This window comes from Catharus ustulatus, chromosome 2, assembly GCF_009819885.2.
Source record: "Catharus ustulatus isolate bCatUst1 chromosome 2, bCatUst1.pri.v2, whole genome shotgun sequence".
Taxonomy (NCBI): domain Eukaryota; kingdom Metazoa; phylum Chordata; class Aves; order Passeriformes; family Turdidae; genus Catharus; species Catharus ustulatus.
The window spans coordinates 114858637-114885197 of record NC_046222.1 but is presented as its reverse complement, the minus strand read 5'-3'; the positions used below and the strand labels follow the sequence as shown (position 1 = coordinate 114885197).

Genomic DNA, 26561 nt, shown 5'->3' with positions numbered 1-26561 from the left:
ATGCAGCTAATTTGACTTGGAGGATGATTGATGTGTAGATGTCAATTTCTATTAATATTCTTTTGAAATCACTGACGCAAGCGTGTTTTTCCCCCACTCAACATAAAATATAAATAGAAAGACAACAAAACAACCCTATCCCTTTAATTCATGATACTCAGAAGCAGTTAAGCAAACTCTGTCATTCGAAAGTGTCCTCCACAGGCTGACGAAAAGCAGCTTATGGTGGTGTTCTTACCACTTTAAGAATATCAAGATGCTGTAACAGAGCTATCCACTTACTGTTAAAATGTATAAAGCACAAAAAGCAAGTGTCACCTACAGATAAGCTTAGATAAATTGCTTAAAAATGTACAGCTCCCTCATTAGACAGCCATTCATTGCATGAAAAGAACTAAATGTCTTTGTCGAGGTGTAGCTATAAAAGCCATGTTCGAAATGAAACAGAGTTGAGAGCCTGAACGCACGGCACTGTTATTCAGAAGTAGCTTTCGAGCAGAGAGTTTCAACGGGAAGGTGCTGTTTGGTTGGACAAAAATCAGCAAACGTTTAGCTGAAGCGTGAATAATTCAAGCGTGCATGAAGAGCTTTCTGAAGAGAAAAAAAAACCCGCAAGAATAATAAAAAAGAAATCTTCAAACATTTGCATCAGCCTTAGAGGACAATACAAGCAGCAGGATTTGAAACAGATTTACAGATGCACTCTCTTTAGGCAGGGAGAATGCTCATTAAATGCAAGATGCTTCTGTGGCTCGTGGGCTTGCACGGAGGTAGAGGTTTGCAAGACTGACGTATCAGATAAAGTCAGAGTGGTTACCACACCGACGGTGTAGCAGCTGCATAATAAATGATGGAGAGAATCATGTTAGGCATGCCCACCTAACCTAACTTGAATCATGCGAAAGGGGAGCTGCTGGAATTCAAATAGACTTTCTGGTTCCCAGCAGTCGGCAGTAATAGAATGCTTTCAGGAAGATGACAGATGCAGGGGAAAGATGCTGTTTTGCACTATCTTGATTTGTTACGGCAGCCAACTTATTGGCATGATGGAGTGACAAGAAAAGCAGCTGGCATGGAAGGTAGGATTATCAAAGCTATTGCATCATTATGAATGTAATTAGAAACTGACCATGACAAAGCATATGCTAGAATGAGCTGTCGCTGATGGCAGAGGATTTGTTGTTGAGGTCTTGAAACTCTGAAAACAAAATTCCTCGTGCAAAATGGATTTTGCAGTTTCATTTATGCTCGTGTTACTCTTTCTTTTCTGCTCGCCTCCAAGCTCGGGGAATTGCTGCTTGAAAGAGAGTGTTCTGTTAGGATGAGACTGAAGAATAAAGTATTTCCTAAGTCTCTCTCTGAAGCCTCAGGTAGATAGAAACAAACAAATGTGAAACAAGACTGGGAAAAGCTTCCTCTGATTCACTAGCAAGCTCTGATTGATATATTGGTATATTGAAGAATTCTAAGGACAAGAAGATGCATGTACTGAATGCTCTGGTATAATGAAAAGATATTATTGCATGTCTCTGCTTTACAGTTAGTTTTTACGGCAGGTTTTATTCCCCATCAGTTTTTAGCTCTTGACATTTATCCGGTTGTTCAGCATTATATAAAGAAAAGACATCAATATCTCCTACAGGGTTTCTCAACAACTCCAGCATCTGTTTCAGCTATTGAACTGTATTCACGTTTTGCCAACTTGATGCCTACCCAGCTGGTCTATCATTTCTCGCTTGATTACTGTTCTTAATTTCTCTGTATCAACTTGTTTCAGACAGGATTTTGAAAGCTGTTAATGAGAAATGACAGTAGCTGCTTAACTGTTGAGAACTTGAGTATTCTCTTATTTTTAAAACATTAGAGAGCATTTCTGTGTGCATTTTATTCATTTTCTGTGTTCCACTGTGAGGTTTTCATATAATTGAATTTAGCTGTGAATACTTCAGATGGGTCACAAGCATAACTTTTAACTGAGTATTTCTCAAACTGAGTTTGAGAAAATTTACAGGTGTTTGCTTTGGAGTAAGTATTGTCTTACTACCTGATCCTTCCTCTTGTCCACCTCTCCCCCCACAACATATATATTCTCCCTCTCTGCCATGGTGAACTGTCATTAAGTTTATATTGTACATATAGAAATATATTTTATCACCACTAGGGTGAAATGTCTAAGCAGCTCCAAACAGGTGATAGGAACAGGTTTAAAACAGACGTCAGCTCTATCAGAGTGGGTTGCCCTCGATCAAAGAAGTAAAAGTAGTGCTTTGTAAATGTAAGGAGTTCTCCTTCTTGCTATTTGAAGGTTCAACAACCACTCAAACCCTGCTTGATAGCTCACAGGCTATGATTATGTTAAATTACTTGGATTATTTTGCTTTATAAAATGCTTTCTTCTAAGTAAACTCAATTTTTCATGAGATATATAGTTTTTTTCACAGGTGATAATAAATCTATTGTCAAACTGGATATTCACTTTTCTGACTTTATCTTAAATTACTTTTTTGGCTGTACTCTATGTTGTCTGGTCAACAGGGATCAGGCTATTAAAGATTAAATGTTGCTGAGTAAAGCTGTAACAGTTTTAGAAAGATAGATGTTTCTAGATACACAGCAGTGAACCGGCCTTTGCAAAGTTTGAATGTAAAGATCAGTAAAACTAATAGCTAGTGTTACATAGCTTGAGCATTTTCCTGTTTTGATCATCTACAAGAGGCATTTTAAATGATTTTTTAAGTGCTGGGAGGAGAGATGGACTCATTAACAGAGAGGATCACTGTGGGGTATGAATAGCCAGAAACAGGTTGTAGTTTTTGATGACAATAAAATAAAATGTTATTCTATTCCATAGAAGTTCAATTAAATTTAGCAATAATTTTTCAGTGTTGATCACAGTGAAACCATAGAGAGAGTGACTCCTATAAACAGCTTAAGTCCCATTTTCCTTTTCAGGGTAGCAGTAAAACTGTTTTATATTGCATATATTATATTTATACTCCTGAACCCACTTAGTCTCGTCATGTCTCCAGTGTGCTTGCTGCCTGGCAATCATCACACAGTAGCTACTTAAAATGGCCTTTTCCTTGTGACACCAGTAATTGTAGCTTCATGCTGTCTGTGGCCATCACCCAGCTGACAAGTGATTTTGTAGTTTGTTTCTGTTTTCTCTCCAGTATTTGGTTTCAGCTTTCTCTTTCACTGATGAATTAATTGGACACTAGGTGGAGCCAGCTGTTGATTATAAATAGATCTACAGTAATACAGGCCTGTCTAATGAGCAAGTCCCGGTGTATAATGCTTATTATTAAAAATAACAATTTAAAATGTTAAGAATTAAGTTGAAAATTAGTCATGAAAGTGTAAATTTGATGAGATTAGAGGACACCATATATTCATTTTCCATTCCTTTTGTTATCTCAGAAGCTTGTAATCAAATATGAAAAAATAATAATAAGGAAAGAGCATCTACATTCAATAAAGAGAACTAGGAAGCAAATGAGTAGAAATAGAAAAAGAAGAGAGAAGCAGCAATAAGAACCAGCAGATGTTTCTACTATAGATACATGCAGATATCCAGTTGTGTATCTGTACATCCTTTGCCTGATGCACACAGATTTTCTCTCATCTTTACATTTAAATCTTCCTTCCGTTCTGGCTTCCTGAAGTAATTTATAGAGCTGGCATCTTTCACTTTATATTTAGATGTGGGATGCATGTTTTCAAATCTCTGTTTGGGAGGGTGTTCTAGAAGGTGTGCAAGGACACAGAGAGTTGTCACTCACATGTTGGCCAGACATAATTAAGAAAACTGTGGAAGGTTATTTATTGACTGAGGTGGAATCTGGTTGTATGTGCTCCTTCACATAATTCTGGTTATTAATCCTAGTCAAGGATAAGGAATCTGTAGTCCTAGACAGTGTGACAACACAAGAAAAATGCACTCACTTCCACACAGATTTACAGATATGTACCTCAGGTGTGGTACATATATTAATTCAGTGAAGAGGAGATAAAAATCAGGGTGTATGTTGATACTTGGTTACATGAACTGAAGAGGAAAAAACAGGAAATAAGAAGAGTGAGATGACAGGCAAAAACAGAGATTAGGGATATGGGCTGGAGCACTCTGGCAGAACAATGACAATTCTCATCAGCCTCTGTTAAGAGAAGCACTTGCAGGTTCATTCAATGTCTTGTTCTTACAGGGGCAAAAGGGAATTAGGGTAGGGAGAGGCTCAAGTTAGTGAGGAAAACTTGTGGAGGAGGAAATGGCAACCACCTAACACTCCAGGAGTAATGACGTTTAGATGACTGGAGATTGACCTTTTTGGATGTTATTCATAGAAACTTATAATTTAGTAGTGACACCAGCACCCCAGGACTTCATTTGAATGAGCTCATCTTGACAGGTCCTGAATTTTCTTTCTGACAAGAGGAAGATGTGTGTACTGTGGCAGCTCTTGGCTTTCTGCTGCTGGTTTGTGGCTCCTCCTGATGAAGGTTGAAATTTTAGTTGAGAAATACCCGCAGTGTGAAGAAATGTGTGACCATCTTGGGCAAGGGTCATGAGAAGCTGAGCCTGAAGAAAAAAGATGTACTCTTTCTCTCTATCAGTTGAATCTGTCCTTTTAATAATCCACTAGAATGAGGAAGAGGGCAGGAGGAGGGGAAATAGCACCCAGAGTGAGGAATGAAAGGGCTTTGGGTTTTCCATGAGACCGTCATTTGATGAATGAATGGTAATGCCTTGCAAGAAAAGCATAAGGAAAGGCACACATGGAAGTCAAATTGTCCAAGGGATATTACTGAGCATCTGGTTATGTACTGCCAGAAAGCATTACACAAAGACATACTATATCTAAGCAAAATGTACTAATAAATTAGGTCTATTAGCAAAGAGGGAAATATTTTTGTCCTTCAAAACCCAGAGTTCACATTTTTTAGGTTTTTAATTTGGTTATTCACACTGTGTAACAGAATTAAAATTACTAACAATTTGGGGAGGGACATATTTGATAATAAATGCTAGAGGGTATCCTTTCTCTCTACCCCTTGTAGAGGGTGGGAGGTTTTTAAGTTGGTGAGTTGGTTTGTTAGTTGGTTGTTTTGTTGGGTTTTAAAATTTTTTTTCACAGAATATTAAACCACATATCCCTGAAATCATATATTTTAACCTCTCCCTCTGCTCTGCCCTTGTGAGATACTATGATACCACCTGAAGTACTGGGTCCATGAGTGGGTCCCCCAACACAAAAAAGACATGAACCTGCTGGAGTGGGTCCAGAGGAGGGCTGTGAAGATGATCACAGGGTTGGAGCACCTTTCCTACAAGGACAGGCTGAGAGGGCTGGGGCTGTTCAGCCTGGAGAAAAGAAGGCTCTGGGGAGGCCATGTAGGAGCCTTGCAGTACCTAAAGGGCACTTACAAGAAAGCTGAGGAGGGACATTTTACAAGGCTACATGGTAGGAGAAGGGGGAATGGTTTTAAGGTGAAAAGTTTATAGATGAAAAAAGCAAGTGAGAGGGATAAAACATAATTTTCCAGAAAGGTGGTGCCCATCCTTGGAAACATTTGGTTGGATGGTGTTCTGAGCAACTCGAGCTAGTTGAGGTTGGAATAGATGGCCTTTAAAAGGTGCCTCACAGTTCAAACTATTCCATGATTTCTTAAACTACAAGGTACCACTAGTTCCAAAATGTCAATGAGATTCACTGCAGAACTGAGGATAAAAACACAGGGGCTGTTCCTTGAAGAAATGTCCTGAACATAATAGACCCAGGGATGTAGTCATTAATCAGGGAGAGCTGAAATGAAGAAGTGAAAGAAGAGAAATCACCGATTTACCAGCAATGGAAAAAGAAAATTAATAATAGTTTTGCTTGCATCTTTCTAAATTTTTCTTTATGGTCTGAGCATCTGTGCATCAGGATCAGAGTGCAAGATGCACCTGTTTATAAAAATCAGGAACTTCTGGCTGCACTGCAGTTACTTTGGCTTTTGTTATCTTCAAAACAGATCTTAGTCTCAAAAAAGGAAAATCCGAAAAATAAATCAAGATCAGTCACACAGTTTTTTTCGTTAGTATCCTCAAGTTACCCAGCTTTAGTGTTTTACATGACTACGCTGTTCTTTACAAGGTGTTTCTTTCATTTGCATTTCCCTAAAGATCCTGCACACAGCACAACCAGTTCTCAGACTTGATGGATGATACAGAAGCTCAAGATACTGAAATGGTCAGGCACATATGGTTGGTTTTCACCAATGATTACAAGACTTCTTTTTTTCTTTCTTTTTTTTTTTTCCTTCCATTCCCTCCTGCCCAAAATTGCCACATATGGCAAGGTCAGAAAAAGTTAACCCAAAATTTGAACAAAAATTGAGCTACTTGAAACTTGTGCTTTCTTAATCTACATCTAGTTTCACCTTCTCCTTTTTGTGTCCTTCTGATGATTAGGAATAAAGAGCATGAGGAATTTCTTCATGGCATCAAATATTTTGAGCATTCACTTTTGATCGCTTACATTGATCTATTTCCCTGAAACTTAAAAGCCACACTAAATAAAACCTCCACATGCTACTTTCTGTGGACTTTCTTCTAACGTCTAGCTTGTTATTTTTTTACAGCCATTATGGACGCCACACTTGCTTTTACAAAAAATAAAGCACAGGTACTGGGAAGAAGTTCATTATTTTATCTTTTTTTCTAACAAAAATAATTTAAATATTCCCACACTATGCTCATATTTATCACATCTTTAATTTCTTATTACTACAAAATATCATTTACAATGGGAATTCCTCTGTAATTTGATATTAATGGTCCCAAATGGCATTTAACTAATACCCCTTGGAATAAAAACTACTTTTTCAAAGGGCAAGCTGAAATTTCATCAAGTTGTTTAAATTTAGGGTTTTGACAAAAAGAAACAAAAAACAAACAAACAAACAAACAAAAAACCAAAAACAAAAAAAAAAGAGCAAAACAAAACAAAACCAAAACCCCAAAATTTTAACTTTGCAGTCCCAGGCTGGTTTTCATTCACTGTTGGCAAGGACTTCAAACAGTGAAATATACAACCTACTTTCTTCAGTAATGATTGCAAGCCCTGAATTGTGACAAAATCAGGTTTGATAACAAGGCAGAAAAGCAAAGGTATTAAAACTTCATGGACATGGAAAATTTTACATTTTTCTGAGTCATAATGAAAAGAATTTTTTTAAACTGGGTGCTTCGGTGAAGTAGTTTTGGTGCCGTTGAAATATCCAGTGACTGAAGATGGAAGTTAATGTTATCAAGAACTTTAAGATGTTTATGGTTCAGTGTCTGTGATAACTCTCAAGCTAATAGCAAAATTACTGAATTCTAATTTCCTGGTGGCCTTGTTTTGGACTACTGAAAGGCACAAGGGATTTTTATCTTATGAATGAATTTGATACTTAGCAAAACATTTCAAAACTGGTGAAATAAATTTCCAGCCCAGTGTGATTAAATCTTTGTATACATGTGTCTCTTCAGATATTTCTGCAGAAGCCAAAAACAAAAAGCATGTCACAGATATTGATAAATCCCTAATTATATTTATTCCCAGGCTCTGCTATTTTTCACAACTTCAGAAATAATGAGGATTAGGCAAGTGATCAGCTATGATGCTACCTGAACCAAGAGCAAACAAATTTTAAGGCAGTGAGGGTTATGAGACCCTCAGGCTACTAATTTAAGGATGTAATGAAGAAGCAAAAATTGAAAATTCTTGACATACTCTGGCTTCTTATGCCAGGTGAAACCAGCTTCATCAAATGCCCTCAGAATGTGAAAAATCAAATATGGTTTGCTTCCTTCAGAGAGTCTATTCCATATTTCCTGTTGAGTTCCTTTGGCAAGGTAAAAATGCTTTAAGTAATAATACCTAACTGTCTGTCATAATACCTAACCCCACACTTTTCTTACAGGCACTGTTTGTTGAACTGTGTGGGCCTAAATGTGACTTTGAATCATCAGCCTCAGACAAAGTGTTAGTGTGATGATAAGGGCCCCATAACAGTAGGGAAGCTGTATACTGCTGAAGGGAACCAATTAGGGTTATTCCTCTGGCAACATGCAAATGAAATTTTCCTTAATGAGTCCTTAGTGAAAATGGTATTTACTATGATATTCTGCATGACCTGGCTGACCCATCAAATAAGAAGCAGCCCAAGCAGCTCTGTTGTAGCATACAATTTTGCAAATCTGCCTAAGCCTAAAAAGCAGAACATTTATTTATTTATTATTATTTAATGTGGATGCTTTATTATCTATTTTGTGCCATCAGTCTATGTGGCATGGGAGAAATCGTAGAGAAAAGTGACTTTGCTCCAGGGAACAATATGTAATTAATGTGAAGGGTCTGCTTTGCTTCTTGAAAACCAGGCACAGAATAATGACTGCAAACCTTGACCAGCTGTGAAGCTGTAAATACCCTAAGCAGAAAGGGGATTGCATTTTATGGCACTCTTGGTACTCACAGTTTGAGGATTTTACACTGAATGAAAATTGTATTGTGCAGAGATGAGGCACCCATTGATGATTCTGAGATGCCATGGAAACAGAGGTACCCTTATTAGGCATTGCAGTTTGTGTGTGAGCCAGAGATAGGTGTCATTGGGAATCCTCCACAGCCTGTATTTCAATAGAAACACTGAAACTGAGAGAGAGAGAGGAAATATCTGCATTGAAAGACAGAAAAAAGGAGCCAGTCAATTCGATGCAGTGGTGTCAGTTCAGAGGACTAACTTGTTCTGCTGTTGCTTCGTGTGACTTGTTGGTGTCTGCCAGGCCAGGAGAGAAGTTTTTACCTGAGTGAACAACCATCTCACAACAGCATTATTATAATTCAGGAGAAAACACAAGGTATTAGGGTTGTGTTGCAGCACAGTTTTCTGGTTTAACACCTTGCCCCAGAAATTGTAGAAATATGAGAAAGCACAAAGAACTACTGAGAGGTGCATCAGTGCTTAAATTGTCAGGTTTATTTTGTTCTCTAGGATCTTGTTAGGTCCCAGCTCTCTCCAGTTAGCTTAAAGGGAAAATAAACTCGTATTGACAGAGCTGCATTGACAAGACTGGAAAAGCCATATTTTGTGCCCCCAGCACAAATGGGAAGCATTGGCTTCACCCACATCAGCACTCCTCTGGGTGGAGATGTGGGGGGAGAACAGTGCACAGAGGTTTTGGGGGGTGGTGATGCCTCTTTCCTTGGGGCTGTGTTTGGTACAGTGGCAGGGTTGATGGCCCCAGGGGTGGCCTCTAGGAGGAAAGGCCAGGGGACACCCTCTGCCTGACACAGCTGCCTCCAGCCAGCTCCAGGGCACAGCTGAGCCCACAGCCAAGCTGGTGGTGCCTCAGGAAAAGCCTGTTTAAGGAAGGGGAAAGCACTGCCCTACAGCAGCTGAAACAGCATGAAACAGCAGGGGGAACACCGAGGTCAGAGGAGGATAGGAGGAGGTGCTCCCAGAGCTGGAACAGAGAGCCCCTGTAGCTCTTGGAGAAGAGCATCTTGGAGCAAATCTCCAGCAGGCATATCCTGGAGGACAGCATGTCAGAGCAGGTGGCTCTGCCCTGGAGGAAGCTGCAGCCCATGAGGAGCCCACAGAGGAGTGGTCAGTAGTTCCTGAAGGGCTGCAGCCTGTGGGAGGATCCAAGCTGGCTCAGGGAAAAAGTGTGAAGAGGATGGAGCAGAAGGGAGGGGCTGTGAGAGCACAGTTCTCCTTGCCCATCACTCCATGTCCTGCAGAGTCAGAGTGGTGGGGAAGGAGCTGGGAGTTGAGCCTGGGAAAAGAAAGGACATAGTTGGACAGTATTATTTCAATCATTTTGTCTTTGCTTTTTGCTATCCCATTCTAAATTAATTGGCAATAATCTGCATTATTTTTCCCCAAGATGAGTCTGTTTTACCCATGACATAACTGGTAAGTTACTCTCTCTATGTTGATACAAGATTTTGCATTCTATTTTTCACCCCTGTCCTGTTGAGCTGGGCTGGATGTCTGGCTGCTGACCAAGGTCAACCCTCCACAGTTAGGTTAAACAGAATTATTCCACCTGAGATTTCCAATTTCTTGCTTTTGACATGACTTAATGACTTAAGGTTGGTCATTTTTAGGGATAGCTGGTATTAGAATGTGTGGGTGTGGACCACAGCTGATACTTGGTAAAACAAGAAAGTCTGGGAAATTAAACCTTTCTCCATTTGAAGCAGAGTCACTCCAGAGGTATTTATCCAGAACTTGCCCTGAAAAGATGATGAAAATACATTGTGCAAAGGGCATTATTATTTTAAAGCTGCTGTAGGTTGTATACACCTGAAATAAGATTAGGGGAATGAGGAATTGTATTCAAACAACATCAAGAGTGCCTTGCATTGCTAATGTTTTTGGCTGCTAGAGAGGAATTTCGTGTGTCAAATATTTTCCTTGGCTATACTCATAACTAATGATCAGATCTTGAATTTCACCAACTCTAATGATGCTTCCTCACTTTTAAGTATTTAAAACTGAAAGAGATATGGTGCTGTGGCTGTGACAGGCTATTAATTAAAAAAGGTAAAGAAAAAGAAAAGAGAAATAAAACTTTATTAAAAAAGATATGCCTTAGAAATAATCACAGAAGTGTTTTTGTCCTTAAAAAAGTGCTGCTCAAATGGTTGTCTGTGACATTTCACAACACACTGGTTGTACAGATAAATATCTGTTGTTCCTAGCAGAGTTTGGGGGGAAAAGTGTTATTACAGAATTTGAATTGTTTCATCCGTCTGAGACAATCAGTGAAGGAAAAACACGCTGTATCTTCCAGTTGAGAAAGTGTCAAGAAATGTCTTATGCTGCCAGATGGGGAAAAGCAGAATGTCTTGTCAGGATGTTGGAAGCTGTCTGCTGTAACAGGTTGTACTCTGGAGATTGAGCTCCTCTTCTACCATTGCTAACATGATCTAAGTTTGAACCAGTGCAGCTGTTCAGTAAAAGTGCTGTCTGAAAAAGGTGAATGGAGGTGGGATGGAGTCTGTCCAGAGGTGTTCAGGAGCCACTTTGGAGCACCCAGCAGAAACTTTGTGTTGATGATATCTCAAGACAAACTTGACAACTTGACAAACAAGACAACTTTAAAACAAACAAACAAACAAAAAAACAACAACCAACCAAACAAAAAAGTATGCAAGGGATATTGCTTTGGGGCCATCCTATTTTATTCATTACTAATTTCAACTCTGTGATTTAGAATTAAAGAGTTTTGTTTGTTGACCCTCTGAGCTTCTGATGCTGACAAACTGATACCATCAATCTTGTTTCGGCATGGAAAACTGCAGCGGTTCCTCTTCCAAGATTTTACTAAAAATAGGAAAAGCCTTATTTTAATTATTGATATTGTAAGCTTCTGAAGGCCCAACTCCACAGAAAGGAAATGTAAACAACTTGGAAAATTTAAGGAGCCACAATTCTTTTGTTGGGGCCAAGACAGTTTTTGCTATTTATTTTTATTTATCTGTTGGGTTTTGGATTATATAGCAGCTCAGCAGTGGTTTTGGCCCACCTGTCAAAATTTTTGAGGTGAATGTTATTTCTGTCTTCTTTATGGGTAAGTTAGAGAACAGCTTAAACACCAAGGTGAACATTAGGGTTCAGTGGAGACACCCATGGAAATCTGGCTTTTCTTGGATATCTCTCCTACCTTCAGTGAAATGAACTTGGGGAGGAGGTAGCAAACTGATGAGAAAGGGTCAGGCTCACATCTTCATCTGTTCCTTCTGGAGGTCAGTCAAAGGGTATTTATGGAAGCCTGGCAGGACTTTCTGTCCTTGTAACCAAAGAAATGAAATTACCCCCACCCATTACTGGAATGTGACACTAATCTTCATTGCAGATGCATTTTTAGATTAGATCTGTGATGTTTCTTTGTACATTCTGGCATGTTGCTTTGCACCTGTAAGTAATTTGTCTTGGTGGTAGTGCTTGCAAGTAGTTTGGAATAGTCCAATTCCTTGTAGTAAGTAATGAGCTCCATTGCTCAAGAACAATTTGAGATATGTGATGAGTTACAACACAACTTTAAATTGAGCAAGAGAAAGCTCATTTACACATGAAACAGGATTAATTTAATTAATTACATTATTGTAGTTTCTTAAATTTTGGCTTGTTCTTTCAGGTTTTTGATACTGTATTGCCTACCAGGCTGCAATATTGAATCTTTTGATTGCTAATATCAATACTACTACTATTTCAGTAATACAGTAGGGCTTTAAGGACCTTCTTGATGAAGTCACAATAGATATGAAGCAGTGAGATTTTTTTTCTTCCTGGCAGAAGAAATTAAGGTGTGGTAGACACACCTAAAATGAACGAACTTCTGTTTCTTTCTGTAACCATTGGTTGAAGAATGGGTCCCTTAAGAGTACAGAAGGAGAGAAAATTTACTTGGGTCTAAAGAAAACACCAAAGAACATTTTTTGGAGTATATTTAGAAAATGCTTGTTTTTTTCCACGCATTTCAAGTGACTTGCAGCATGGTTCTCTCATGCTGCATGCATTCAGTTCAGAGGGAAAAAAATACTATTTGAGCCTTCAGATATTTGCTCCTTTGTAACCTATCTGCAGTCATTAAGGATCAAGCCTGAAGTTGAATATTAAACTAAATGTTGTTAACGTGGAAAGTAAACAGAGTCAGAGTGATTGAGCTTTTCCCCCTCAGGAAAGTGCATAGGCGGAGAGAGAAAAACCTTGAATGGAATAATTAAGAAAATTTATTGTTTCTCTTTTACCTACTCAAGTATTTTATCTTGTGTTTCTGAACACTGAAGTTACATGTGCTCCAGGAGAAAAGTCCTAGTAATTCAGACTTTATAGTGTTGGGAAAAGCAGCATGATTTTGTGTGGGGAGTTGGACTGAGAAAGAATATTGACAGAACCCTGTTCCCAGGCAGGGAGATGCTGTACCACACTGCCACACGTGCCTGGGATGCTGACAGTGCCACAGCACTGCAGGAAGCAGCCTTGCATCTCATGCTTGGTGTCTAAGGGCCACCAGGTTCACCACTGGGAATCTGTGCTCTCTGTTCAGGTCTGTGTGGAAACACGGGGAAGATTGGGGTCTACAGATGGAGAACCCCCATCCCAAGTTTAGAGATAACCTAACTTAGTGTTACAACTACTAAGTTCACTTCCTACATCTTCTGTCTCAGAGAATTTTAGGCATTAGTGGTGGAATTTTCTAGACTTTTCTCTGTGAACTAATTTTATATTGATTATTACAGGGCAAGTATGTTTCTTCCTTATTCAGTTCTTCATCCAGGGAACCTGAAAAGCAGGTCCTACAGAAAGGAGAACCATTCTTATCCTTATCAATGCTCTCTTTCTAGAGTTTGTTTAACATACTTTTTAATGGTCCTATGTTCTTTATAAAATGTATAAATTGAAACAGTTTTATTTATTTTTGTATAAATATCTTATGTTTTAATTTTTTAATCAATACTTAACATTTTTTAAAATATGTGTTCTTGTCTTTCATGTTATTTTCTTTTCACCTCTTTTTATTTTTTACTTTTTAATACTTGCTACATCTTCCATGCACTTTGACTCCTTTTTTTTATTTGTTTTATATGCTGTATTTTATGAGGACTGTAGGTGATATTGAAGATTGATAAGTGTCAGTAGTTAATACTCGTGTTAAATTTAATGCATATCGTTCTCCAGGGATGTAAAAGAAATTGTTTGGCTGTTGAAGCTCTCAGATAAAAGCTAAAGTGACATACCTATTTCATGCATCACATCAACCTGTTTTGCATGCCACTGTCATCCTACCTGAAGTTGTGCAGGATTAGATTCAAACCATGCAAAGCAAACAGGACAGGTATGTTGCTGCCACTTTGAACTGTGTGTACCACATTGACTCTTCTGTCAGATATGCTTAAACTGAAAAATAAGCAGTGGATGTGGTCTTGGTCACCTCCCAGCCACACTCAATAGTTGTGGTAGCATTTACTGCTCTGTAAAATTGACCAGTCTACACAGCCTACCCACTTTGTTATTAATAAAATTGTGGAAATTAGTCATTCCTTAGCTCTTGGATTGAGTTCAGATTTGTGTAATTTGTATGAAATACTGAACCACCTTCTCCTCCTCAACAGCTCTCACTACAGGTGCTGACAGCCTGGCTAGAATTACCCCTCTTGGAGGACTCTCTCCAGCAAAGACAGCTCTACCTGAGCACAATCTTTGGCCCTTCACTATCACATGGCTTTATTTTGAGCTGTCCATCATACTGTCACACGTAGAAGTAGTGATTTGATTCTGAAGTGTCAAGTTACCAAGAGCAGATTTTAAAAGACAAAGAAGTTTTCTTTGAATTTAGATTCCCTAAGACCTTCTTTTTTGGACGTTTTTTTTCCACATCTTGCCTACTTCAGTGTAGCTATTTTTGGTACAGCTGGGGAATCTGTGGGTCATTGTGTCATATTCTCTCAGCTTAATCTGCTGTTAGTTATGCTAATGAGGCTTGTGGCACTGGGCTTTTGCTTCACTTTGCCATATTGTCACTTCTGCAGCAGAAGGCAAAGGTGACTTTATCCACTTCAAATGTGATGCTTTTTAAGCACATTTTGGTTTTCCTGTGATATAGCCTCAGAACTCTGCAAGTCAGACTGTCTCAATCTCCTCATAGGAGCAGGGATTTACAGCCTCCAATTTATTCTCCCTACTGTCTGGTGAAGTCCTATGAAGCTTGTCTAAACATGCTAGAATATTAGAATTTTTTTTTTTTTAATTTTATTTTTGGTAGAATCATAGAATGCTTTGGATTGGAATGGACCTTAAAGACCATCTAGTTCCAACTGCTCTGCCATGGACAGAGACATCTTCCAGCAGATCAGGTTGCTCAAAGCCCAATACAACCTGGCCTCGAATATTTCCAGGGATGTTAAGACTTACATGGAGATTTTGGAAGTCTGGTGAAAACAAAATAAGAGAACACTGATATGTAAATACTTATGTATATACACATGTATTCCCTCTTCTTATGAGATAATTAATTATATTTCATATTATGTCAGAATCTTATCTCTGAAAGACTCTGGTACTCTGTAATCATGGGTGTGTTCTGTCTGTTTCTGTATCTTCTTGTTTCACTCTAGAATATTGAGCTAAAGAGGGAGAGGAGTAAGATTTGGAAACTCTGCTGCTTCTGCCTACTCTGTATTCCTTTGCTGACCTGGTGAATACTAACTAGCCAGAGCCTTACTAATTTGTTCAGCTTTTACTTGGGTTGCACTGACACCACAAAATGTAGCTCATCTCTACTAAGTTTAGGTAAAGTCTATTCTCTTCACTTTCATTTTTCTGAAGTGAGGCAGTGAGAGATACCAATTTCCTACAAACCAAATGCAATCAAAACCTAGGGGAGTTTGCAGTGTGCCTTTTGCTCCAACTTTTGCATCCTCTGGACTAAAGGATGTGCTCAACCCTCTAAACCACACCCTTCAGTCTTTTGCTACTGCTCCACACATTGCACTCTGGCTTTTGACAAGGAACTGTTCAAGGTTTTAATCTTGATTGGCCTTTTGACAAGTACAGTAATTTCACGAATACAAGCCGCACCAATTTGACCAAAATTTTGGTGGAAACCTGGAAGTGCGGCCAATATTCCGGGGCGGCTAATACATTAACAAAATTCTAAAAGCTGCCAACACGGAAGTGAAAGCCTGCGGCAGCCCCAAGCCAAGCTGGAGCCCGGCCGGCCCCGGCAGAGGTGGGAAAGCCTGGCAGAGGCGGGGCCAGCAGTGTGGGGGGCGGGCGGCAGAGCCTGAGCCAGCAGGGCGGGGCAGGGGGGGCGGCAGAGCCCGGGCCAGCAGGGCGGGGGAGCCCGGGAGAACTGGGGCTAGCAGTGCAGGGGAGCATGGCAGAAGCAGGAAGGCCGACGGGTGGGGCTGCCTGGCAGCGGGGGAAGCCCAGCAGAATCGGGGCCAGCAGCGTGGGGGAGCCCGGCGGTGCGGGGGCCTGCAGTGCCGGCCAGGGCGAGGAAACGCGGCGGCAGTGCAGACGGGAGGGGGCGGCCGGCGAGCCTGGCGGCGGCGGCAGCAGCCCTGCCGGCCGGGCGAGCGAACGCGGCAGCGGGGCGGTGCTGACGGGAGAGGGGGGCCAGCGAGCCCGGCGGCGGCGGCAGCACCACCCCGCCAGCCCCGCCGAGCCATGGCGCTGAGCTGGGCCACCCGGCCCCGTCGGCAACCATGAGCGGGCCGAGCCTGCCTGGCCCCGCCCCGAGCCAGTAAATCCCGCTCTGCCGCGATCCTGTTACTAATTGGCCAATTTGTGAAAGCTGCGCACGGATTCTCGCGACAAACGAAAGTGCGGCTAATATTCGGGATGCGGCTTATCTATTGACAAAGACAGCAACATTGTCGAGGCACCGGAAGTGCGGCTTATAATCCGTGCGGCTTGTATTCGTGAAACTACTGTACACAGAAGCCTTCAGTGTCTCCAGGCAGAGTCATGCTCTTTTCTTGTTTTCTCTCTGTGTCTCTCCAGTTTTTCTGAGCCTTGCATTTTGCGTGGTCGTTGCCATTGAAAGCAGGGACAAAGGTGCTATTTGTCTTCTCCTACTCAAAGCAGGAGGAGAGCAGATGCTCAGAGGAATGGTGCTAATAATCTTCAGTAGGAATGGCAGTCTAGCAGGAAAGATCCCTGGCTGACCATGTTTTCCACTGCTTTAGGGCACAGCTACAGTGTGCAGTGAAGAGAGCCATGCCAACTCCAAGTGAGCCAAATCTGGAACTGCAAACTGTTTAGCTGTGTTGCACAGGAGGATGGTGAAGTTGCCAGGCCTGCAGACTCATGAAACATGCTGCATCCTAAGGATTTGTCATATAATCAAAGGAAATGGGATGTGTGTGGGGAATCCCAAGAAAGTACTCTGGAAAATTCATCAAAACTTATGTGTGTGTGCATACCCCAGATTCACAAACAGACAGACAGATACTGCCATCCAACTATGTTCATAGTACTCTTGAGCCATTCCTGACTGAACACTGTAAATGTGGTAGCCTTGTAATGATTGCAATTTAGTTTGAGGCTAAAAATTAACTGGAAAGCTATCATCACATGTCTAGTAATAAATCTCCAATGCAATATACTTCTTAATTTCTGTTGTTGCCTTTAAGTTAAAAGTAAATAAAAGCAACTCCCTTTATGCTCAGCTTCCCCTCAAATTGGCATCACTTGCAAGTGCAGAAACAGAACTGAATGTGTTTATGGCAGTCATAATAATTGTGGAACACAAGATTAACCTGGCCAGGAAAGATAAATATCTTGGTATTCACTGCAGTGATAAAATGATTATGGAATGCAGCCTGACAGAGTGGCAGATGAAATTTGATTTTTCTAGCTATACATAGCTCACAACGGGCCTCTGTAATATTTGTTGTGTCTAAATGTCCTGAGAACCTGATGTTGTCTTTGTAGCATGGGTAGTTATTCTTTTGCAATATTTTATGGGAAAAGCCAATATTTTATTGCCAAAAATAGGTAAAAATCTTTGAAAGATGGTAGACAAGAAAAATATACTGGATTGAACTGTTGAACATGTTTTTTGTCTTAAGTGTGAATTAGAATTGGATGGGAAAAGAATTAGAGCTTTCATAAAGACCATGTATTCCAGATCTGTCTTTCTAAATAATTGAGTTGTATTGGTACTGTATAACATTCTTGGTCATAGGAAAAAGGTAAGTATAGTCCTCCTAGGAGGGGAGATCAGATTTGTCTGAGCTATGGTTGACTGCCATAAAAATTGGCTAAATATAGGTAATTTGTGAAGAAAAATACTGTTATCTTCTCCCTGTATTGTGGGTGCAAGTAAGATGATACGATGGTGGAGAAGTCAGAGCAATTACTAAATATTTTCTGGTCTGAATTTTCTGTGTCACCAAAGTACTATGAAAAAATATCTGCTCTCTGTTACTTCCCAGTGATGTCTTCTATATATGGAGAGAAGTTTTACAGTTACATTTATTAATTTTCTTGAGCAAATAAAAGCCCTTCAACAGGCTCCTCTTGAAGGGAAATAGTCTGTAATTTCAATAAGTTCTACAATATTTTCCTCAAGCCACCAGCATTTGCAGTGAGTCCCTGGTGCTGTATTTATGTTCTGTAGTACACTCTTCTTTTTCCTTCTGAAGTGAAACACGCTGATCTGAACTGCACATGCAAGAAGGGGGCTCACGCAGCACTGTGTTCTTCTCCTGTGCTCTGGCAGCCTCTTTCTGTGTGAGTCAGGGAATTGAAGACCAGGGAAGACCATTAGATCATTCCATCTGACCTTCTGTGAAAACCAGATCGTTACATTTTGCACAGGTACCCTTTGTTGATCCTGGTGCCCCTGTTTGGCTGGAGTGGAGCTCTCAGAGAGACACCCAGGCAGGCAGCAGCACCTGCTGTGTGTCACTGCTCTTGGCAGGGTGGCTGTGCTGGTTCATCACCCTTCCCAAACAAACATGCCTTCCATAGCTGAGAACTTGCCTCAGCCGTTCAGCTCACCCAGCTGGCACGCTCTGCTACCTGTCACCACAAAACTTCTCATTCTTAATTCTTGACTTTGCTTGGCTTCATCCATTCATTGACTTGTCAATTGATGTGTTGTTTGATGACTGTGATTTCTGCATGTTCTGGGCCAACATTTTTCTGTGATCTCTCCCTGAGTAGGTTTCTCAAATGCCTTCACTTTATAAATGTGTATTTCCCTGGTTCCCATCTCTTTACAGTGGATTGCTTCTCTTCCTCTGGCATTCACTGTGTGTTAGCTACACAGTGATCAGTGCCTTACACCTCCTCTTCAGCTGTGCATACAAACACTTCCAATCATAATAAAATTACAGACCTCATATTTGAGACATGCTTTTGTAGCTGGTGCTTGAAAACAATTTTTCATCAAGAAACTGTGACCGGTAACTAACTGATTGAAGTGATTAGAAACAACTCCATTTCATGGTTGGTTTTTCTTTTGAGGAGAGAATGGAAGGGTTTATGATGACAGAAAATCTGAATTATCATATTTCTTAATGAATGTTACAATTCCTTAAAGGACAAACAGATGTTGTTTTCAGAAAGTTACACTTGAGGCATGGGTCTTGGATTAATGGCCCAGCAGTCTTCCTGGTCTCTTCCAGTGCCTATGTGCACATTAGCCCAAGGCTCCCTCCACCTTTTGAGGGGTATCCAAATCATTACGCTTTTGAACTCTGTTCATGCACACACAGACAAATCTGAGAAGTCTTATATTGGTATTTTTCATAATTTCAAATATTAATTTTTTTTCTTTTTTTAATTATTTCTTACTGCTACAACTCATTGCAGAAGAATGGCTTTTCAGAATAGTTTCCTTTAGGTTCAGAAGATAATCTGAAGTTCTGTGTGTACTCACTGCATATGCCCACTGCATCCTGTTCATCTTTCTTTAAATTCATTCTATCTCCCACATCCCAATGGTAAGTGAAAGATGAGAGGGGTGTGGGTGGTCTGTCTTGGAGATAGACTTGGTTCATGCTTTAAGCTTATTTTAGCATCCCAGCACCCATGTTTCAACTGTTAATGGAGTTTTACTAGTAATTAAAATATTTTATTATCAATTGAAAGTCCCCCTTCATGTTACTGTAATAAACAGCTTTGTTGGCTACTAATTATTCTCATGATTGGGCACTTAATTAAAAAAAGACTGGCAAAGAATTTCACTGATATCTGGAGAGCTTAAGGACCAGTAGAGGTAACAGTGCTATTGTTTACTTTCCTTCTCCTAGAATTTGTGTTTTGATGCTGGATGCTGCCTTAAACAGACTTTGGAGACCAAAGTTTGCTTTCTGGGGCTCAGAGCTCATGTCAATACTTGAATCAGCAAAGCTCCTGAGTTTATGAAAACTCAGTGTGTGCTCTGATCTTTGAGGAGAGTGCATACCTGTTTTTATTAGAAGAAATCCTTGTGCTGAGGCAATTAGGCTCATAGAGTTTGTAAAACCTACACAACAAAGGTGCTATTCTTATCTATAAGCTGTACAGCAAGCATGCAATTCAGCAATCATTTTTTATTCATGAGCTCAATTATCCAAATAATTTTCATGCCTTTTACATTTAGAGTGACATAATTCAGTATGATTCTTTGATATAATGGTCAAACTGTGCTCAAAAATTATTTAAGCATTCAAGATGCTTAAAAGTGCTAACAGAGCCCTTTGTGCATCTTTTGCAGTATGTATGTGGAACTCTTTCTGTTTTAAAAGTATTTTTCCAAATTATGCTCTTGGTAATGAGGGTGTCACCTCAGCAAGTTTTCATCTGTGAAACTGTGCAGAGGTGGGCCACATTAACACAGAAATAGCTGACCAAGTTCCTAGAAGTGATTTAAATCTTAGTGCAGGTATTGTGTGATATTAAAGATGACAGGTTATTCACTTCGAGCAAGATTAATCAAGTGGGGTTCTTTTGGAATTATTTTATTTGTGGAAAAAAGATAGAAGTGTTGTTATGAAGTGTTTTTTGTTAAAAGGCCAGAAATTTCTCTGCTGATGAAGACACTGCTGATGACAAGTATTGTTTGGGAGAGACTTAGGAAAAAACAATTAATATGCCATCAACCTTGGACTTCCTCATAGGTCCCTGTTGAGCTTCAGCATGGCTATTACAATAACCTGTGTTGTCTTTTGCAGATACAAACTCCCTTTGTCAGTACTCTGAGTGCAGATTTCCTGCTCCAGATGCACTAAAACCTGGGCATGCTAACACAATGATAAATAGATCTTACTAGGCATCGTACTGTGGCTTTAACACTTTTTTTTTTTTTTTTTTTTTTTTAACTGGCTTTGTACCTTGGTGGCTCAGCTACTCACCAGGACCATACAAGTAGCATTTTGCTGAGGGCATTGGCAGAACAAGTTTGTGTGCCTGGAGAGCAGGCAGCAGGGGGTTGTGTTTGCCTTGGAAGACCTTGCTGATATACCTCAAGAAAGTGAATTTCCTTGAGCTCTGCCTGACAGCACTAAGGAAAAAGTAATTCAAAAACAGGTCCATTGACTGCAAAGGCCAGTGGAGTTCATTCCTGAAAATTAGTTCTTGTTGGAGAAGAGAATTGGAAATGTCTCCTAATGATAAGTGAGTTAAAAAGGGAAAATGGGACAAAGAAGTCAGAAGATGGAGAGTTGCAGGCAGGTGAAGAAAAGCTAAAAGTACGACAAAGAAAAAGGTGAGAATGATAGAGAGATGGACAAGGGTTTTTTTTTGAGTCATAGGCAGAATGTGCTTCTGGAAAATCTGCATCTGGGAATACTGAGATCCTTGCAGAGCCATACACCTTTGTAAAGTCTGTGATTTTCAGGCTTGAAAGGCAGAGAGAAGAGTGTCATATTTCAGATTACCTCAAAATCTCAGCCAAGTAAAACTATTTAGTGAATATTCCAGGTAACAGTAGTGTCTCAGAAGTGTCTCATTTTGTTCCACTTACAAAATGCCCCCAAATGGAGAGCTTCTCTTTAATAACTCATCTTCCTTTAACTGCAGCTGGTCCAGGGGCCAGATATAGAATGACTACATTAGAAATATCAGGTTTCTTGGGTAGACCAATGGCAAGCTAGAATGTCAGTTTGCCTAGTACAAACACTTGACACATGTTGAGCAGAATAGGGAGTAATCAGGTTGGAGACTGTCTATTTGCTCCTGGTCATCTCTCTTTAGAATATTTTTCTGGGTACACTCTTGAAAGGGACTAGATGGTTGGTACCATTTCATCTCTTCTGTTCAGAAAACATTCGCCAGCTTAATGTGCAGGGAGCTGACCTGCTAATGCTCTATATGTATTTGCTCATGGCTGGACTGTCAGAATGATTCTGCTGTGGCTTTAATGAACTAGCTGTGAGACCAATTACACCCTGTAAAAGATGTAATGGTTAATTAAACTACAGCAGTTGGTGAAACCTGAAGGCTGCTGAAATACTAGGTGTGTACCTGGAAGTGAAGCGAGGCTGAAGCACACAAGAGTTCTTTCTCTTCCTAGATCCTTTGCTTTAATATGTCCAGATGAGATGAGAAACTGAATACATTCGAGAACATTTCATTTTTAAGAGATGGGGAGTTTACTTAATGCTTCCAAACCTGCCCCTTTCATTCCTGTTTTCAATGCACCATCACTTTCACCTTTCTCACATCAGAGATGAAAATGGCCCCCCATGGAGATCATGAACATGCTGTAATAGTGCTAGCAGTGAGAGGCTGATTTTTAGTTTAATACTTGGCCTGTAAGCAGCAACTCCCTGATTTCTGCCCTTTCCCACCATCTTCTCTCTCTGGGTGCAGGTATCTGTGCCAGTGCTGCAGCCCCACGTTTGCCTGGCATGTTTGGCTACTGCACCCGCTGTGGTGGCTACATGACGAGGGGAGAGAGTGGGGTGTGCACTGCCTCTTTTTAGCTGATTGGTATTTTGGTGTGCTGTGCCTGTGGGGGAGGGCTTGTGCCAGCATCTTGTCTCATGGGATGCTGAGGTTCTCTCTGGCCATGAGTTCCTCTCAGCCTGGTGGCCTGGGGTCACAGGAGCTCATCACATCTTTGAAAAAGGAGCTGGGCTCCAGAGGCATCCTCCTCCAGTGGAGCTCAGAGCAGCCCTGCCCAGCTGGAAGAAGCTGCCACAGCAGCACAGCAAAGGCAGGGGTGTGCTAACACCAGAGGGAGAGACAGATCCCACCTGGCTCCAGGTACTTCCATTGGGATGGTGCTCAGGAACAAGAGGTGCCATGGGAGCATCTCTGGGAGCAGCAGCAGGAGCACGGCCACAGCCTGACAGAAAACTGCCTGCCACACAGGATGGGTCAGGCCAAATGGACAAAGTGCCAGAGAAAGTTCTGCTTAGCTTCTAGACTCTGCTAAAACCATCCACTGTGTTATTTCATGTCTCTCAAAACATCAGAACTGCATAAAAAAGGGGAAAATGAGAGACAAAGAGAGGGAGAGCAGGAGACGTGGCTGTGAGAATGGCAGCTGGGGAAAAATGGCTCTGTGTGTTCATACAGGCTGTGCCTGTGTGGGGAAAACAAAATGTTTCAGTCTGTAATTCCAGGTGAAGCACTTAAATGGAATACCATTTAATGCCTGTTTTCAGAGAGCTGCTCTGAAGCTCACGAGCACAGAGGTGAGTATTTAACTGCAGGTTGAAAGTTATTCTAGGCACAATGAGTACCCCTAAAAGCAAACAAACAAAAGCCCCACCACAGAACAAAACCAAACAATAAATCTAATACCAGCTGGTTGTTTCCCAAGCACAGTCTTTCAATAGCTGCTTGAGACAAGAAGGAAAAAAATCCAGCCTCAAAACAGCCACTTACAACTATTGGATGTAACATCTACACTCTCCAGCTAGGGCTGGTAGTTCTCTCTTTTCATTAGAATAAATGCTCCTCCCCTGAAACAGGGAATGAGTGGTAATGATTTCAATACAAGCTAGCATTAGTTTTATTTAGCATGTCAATGAATGCTGCTTTCAAAAAACCACCATAGAAACAAGGTTGTTTTTTTTTTTTTGCAAATGAGAAACTATTTAATTTTCTTTTTGAATATTGTATATTTGAGGAAATTGAAATGTTCAGTCAAAAATGAATAAATGAATAAAATCTAGTAAGAATTGTTGTTTAATAGGCTATTATGTGTCTTCGTAGCATTATCAGTTCTTCATTTCTTGGCTTTATTTGTATTTTTTTTCTCTTCAGCAGTAGCGTTAATTTTCAGTCCCTTCTGCTCTATGTGGGCTGTTGTCCAGTGACCTAAAAACTGACATGTGTTACAGATTTTGAACAATTACTGTTTATGCTTGGGGGGGTACAAGGGGTTATTATTTGAGGAGTTAACATGATGTCATGCTTTTCTTTCATATGTGTGTGTATTTGTATGTGTATATGTATGTCACACACACTCTCTACGTATATGTGTGTGTGCAGCTTGTCCTCTGTAAATAGATATGAAGTTTGTATTCAGGAAAACTGTAGTCTGGTGAGTGAGAGTAGGAGCTAAAGTGAGCTGGAATTGTAGAAACTTGATTTTCTCTTTATCTATCCTGCCTTTAGGAGATGAGGTTGTCCTCTGCAGGCAGTGAGGTTGGGTATCCATTTCCCCTGCATGTTTGCAGTTGCTTGCATAGAAGAGAACTTGTGGCTTGTGCAGGATTTTACTTGGCTGCTGCAATGTCCTGGGGCAAAGTCAGTATTTTAAGATGCCTGTGATGCTAAGGAATTTTAGCAGTTTTGGCTCCAACAGACAGCCTGTGGCTGAAGAATATAAGCTCACTGGGAGCACTTAGGGGCTTGGCTTCTAATTAATGAAAATACTTAGTCCTGTTTATTATGTAAAAACAGCTCCCACACCACCTAACCCCTCAAATCAACCAGTCAGTCAGTCACCATGTGCTTGAGGATGCTACATCTGAGACCCTGTCACTGCCACTCATTGGAAGTTTGCCTTTGAAGGACCTGCAGAGCACAGAGCCTGCCCAGAAGGACTTTTTTTTTTTTTTTCAATTACAGTTATGATAGGGCCAAAATGCATAGCAAATGAGGCTATAGAGTTTCAATTTATTTGTGTAAGAACTGTTAGTATAAGCAGAAAAAATGTAAAAAATTTATCAAATCATGAATTATGTAGATCCTGCAGATATTACTAATTTGCAGGCAGCAGAATAATTTTTATAAAAGAATGAATAAATATTAAAAAGTCTCACTTTGCTTTTATATGAGATTACAGAAGGCCTCATGTGATGAACTACTGTTGTTTACTTGTGTTCCAGTGGTATTCTACCTCCTTTAACCTAAATTTTCCAGATATCAGTATTCTACATACCTAATACACTGATTCTTTAATTTGTGATGATTTGATTATTCATAATTTTTTGCTTTTTTCCAGCTGTTTTTGGATGCTTAAATATTAACCAAGAGAGAGTGTTTTTTCCTCAGTTTTTACTGTTGCCACATGAGCATCGTTATAAATAATGCATTTTTTGTTTCCATATGTCAAAGATGTTTAGAAATATACTTCTTTTTTGCAGTAGTAGCTTGAAACACAAACATGCAGCCACCACTTCATTAGATGTTCTTTTATCAGAAACCCAACTGTTTGATTAGTTCTATTTAGAAGATGCTGGAGGCTCTGATGCTCTGTGAACACCTCTCTGCTCCTTAATGAACACTTCTGAATCCTGCAGCAACACAGAATCAAAGTCTTATTGTCTAAGCTGGGTGGCTCTGTCACAGGGGCACTCATTTGCTGTGCTCAAGTTGACTTTAATTTTTCAGATGCCACAGGTCCCCCTCTCCACGAGACTCCATCTTTATACCAAAAGATTATTGCTCTCACCTGAATTTCCTTTTTGGAGTTGGTCACTTGAATCACAGACAGGAAGGATGTGAGGATATTGAAGAGATCATTTGTCATGTAAGCTGTGTCAGCACGTGAGTCCTGCAGCACCAGTGGCACCTCTGCTGTCACTGATAAGGGCAGAGGCAGGTATGCTCTGTGATAAGGGACTGTGACCATACAGCAGGAGCACCCTCCTACACATGTGGCTTCAGTTTCATCTTGGTGTAGATTTGCTTCTAGGTAAATACACTCAGACGTTATCTCCAGTAGCCCAGATGCAGACAGAAGGCAAAGCCTTGCATTGATGCACCTGACTCAGTACAGAATAGTTAATGAATTTTCCTACATAAAGGCAAGGCATGGATGGGCAATTAGGTGTGATGATTAAGTAATTCTGTAACCTTGCTTACCCTTTTAAACAGCATGAAGAAAAAAGGTTTCATTAGAAAGCAGAATAGAAATTGGTCTGGTGCACACAAAAGCTGATTTGTAAGGAGAGAGAAAAAAATTGTGCCACTCAAACACTTTGCCCGTATTGAGAAAATGAGATCAACAGAGGATTCAGAGAGAATGACTTAAAGAGGTAACAACATTTAAAACAGTTAATTCATGAGTACTCAGTAGAACATATACAACTTACACACAGCTAATACAAACTTACAGAAGTTAGTCAGAAAAACTGCTCCTCTTTCTCTGCCTCTATCCAAACTACCTGACAATGCTAGCATCAGATAGGTCTGTGTTTTGAGTTTTACATTACAGAAGGAATGGAAGTAGTTAATAAACCAGCTGATATTGTTTAGTTCTGTAATGGATAAATCATGAGAGCAAAAGAGTAGATGTGAGTTAATGAATGCAGTATTTATATCAGCCCTGCAGGGCAAAACGAAGAAAACATGCACATTAACAAACAGTTTAATACCCAGGAAGTGCAAAATAAACTGACTCCATAGAAACCCTAGGATGAGTAGGGATAAATATAACCTTAATTCCTTATTTGGCTAATTCTACAATGCTTTATGAGATTAACCTGTTACTGTGTGTTTGGGTGATCACAGTAATTAGCCTTTTACTTATGTCTGTAAATAATTTTTCACTACATGCTTGCTTCTAGGCTTGTGGACAGAAAAGCAAACTGGTCCTTCATGCATATCCCCAGACTTGGCTCTCC

The 26561-nt window shown here is 40.3% G+C and overlaps 1 protein-coding gene across 8 annotated transcripts in view; it reads left to right on the top strand.

Annotated features, from left to right (window-relative positions):
• Positions 1-481: 481 nt before the first annotated feature.
• DMD (dystrophin) overlaps positions 482-26561 on the top strand; it is a 1072200-nt gene continuing 1046120 nt past the window's right edge. For 3 of the 8 annotated variants that reach the window (XM_033051056.2, XM_033051052.2, XM_033051051.2), the window contains exon 1: positions 483-1079. In XM_033051056.2, the coding sequence (XP_032906947.1) occupies positions 983-1079 (97 nt within the window). In that variant the 5' untranslated portion in view covers positions 483-982. Of the gene's footprint in view, positions 1080-26561 lie in introns of all 8 variants that reach the window. The other 5 variants (XM_033051057.2, XM_033051059.2, XM_033051058.2 and 2 more) reach the window with 2 other exon arrangements.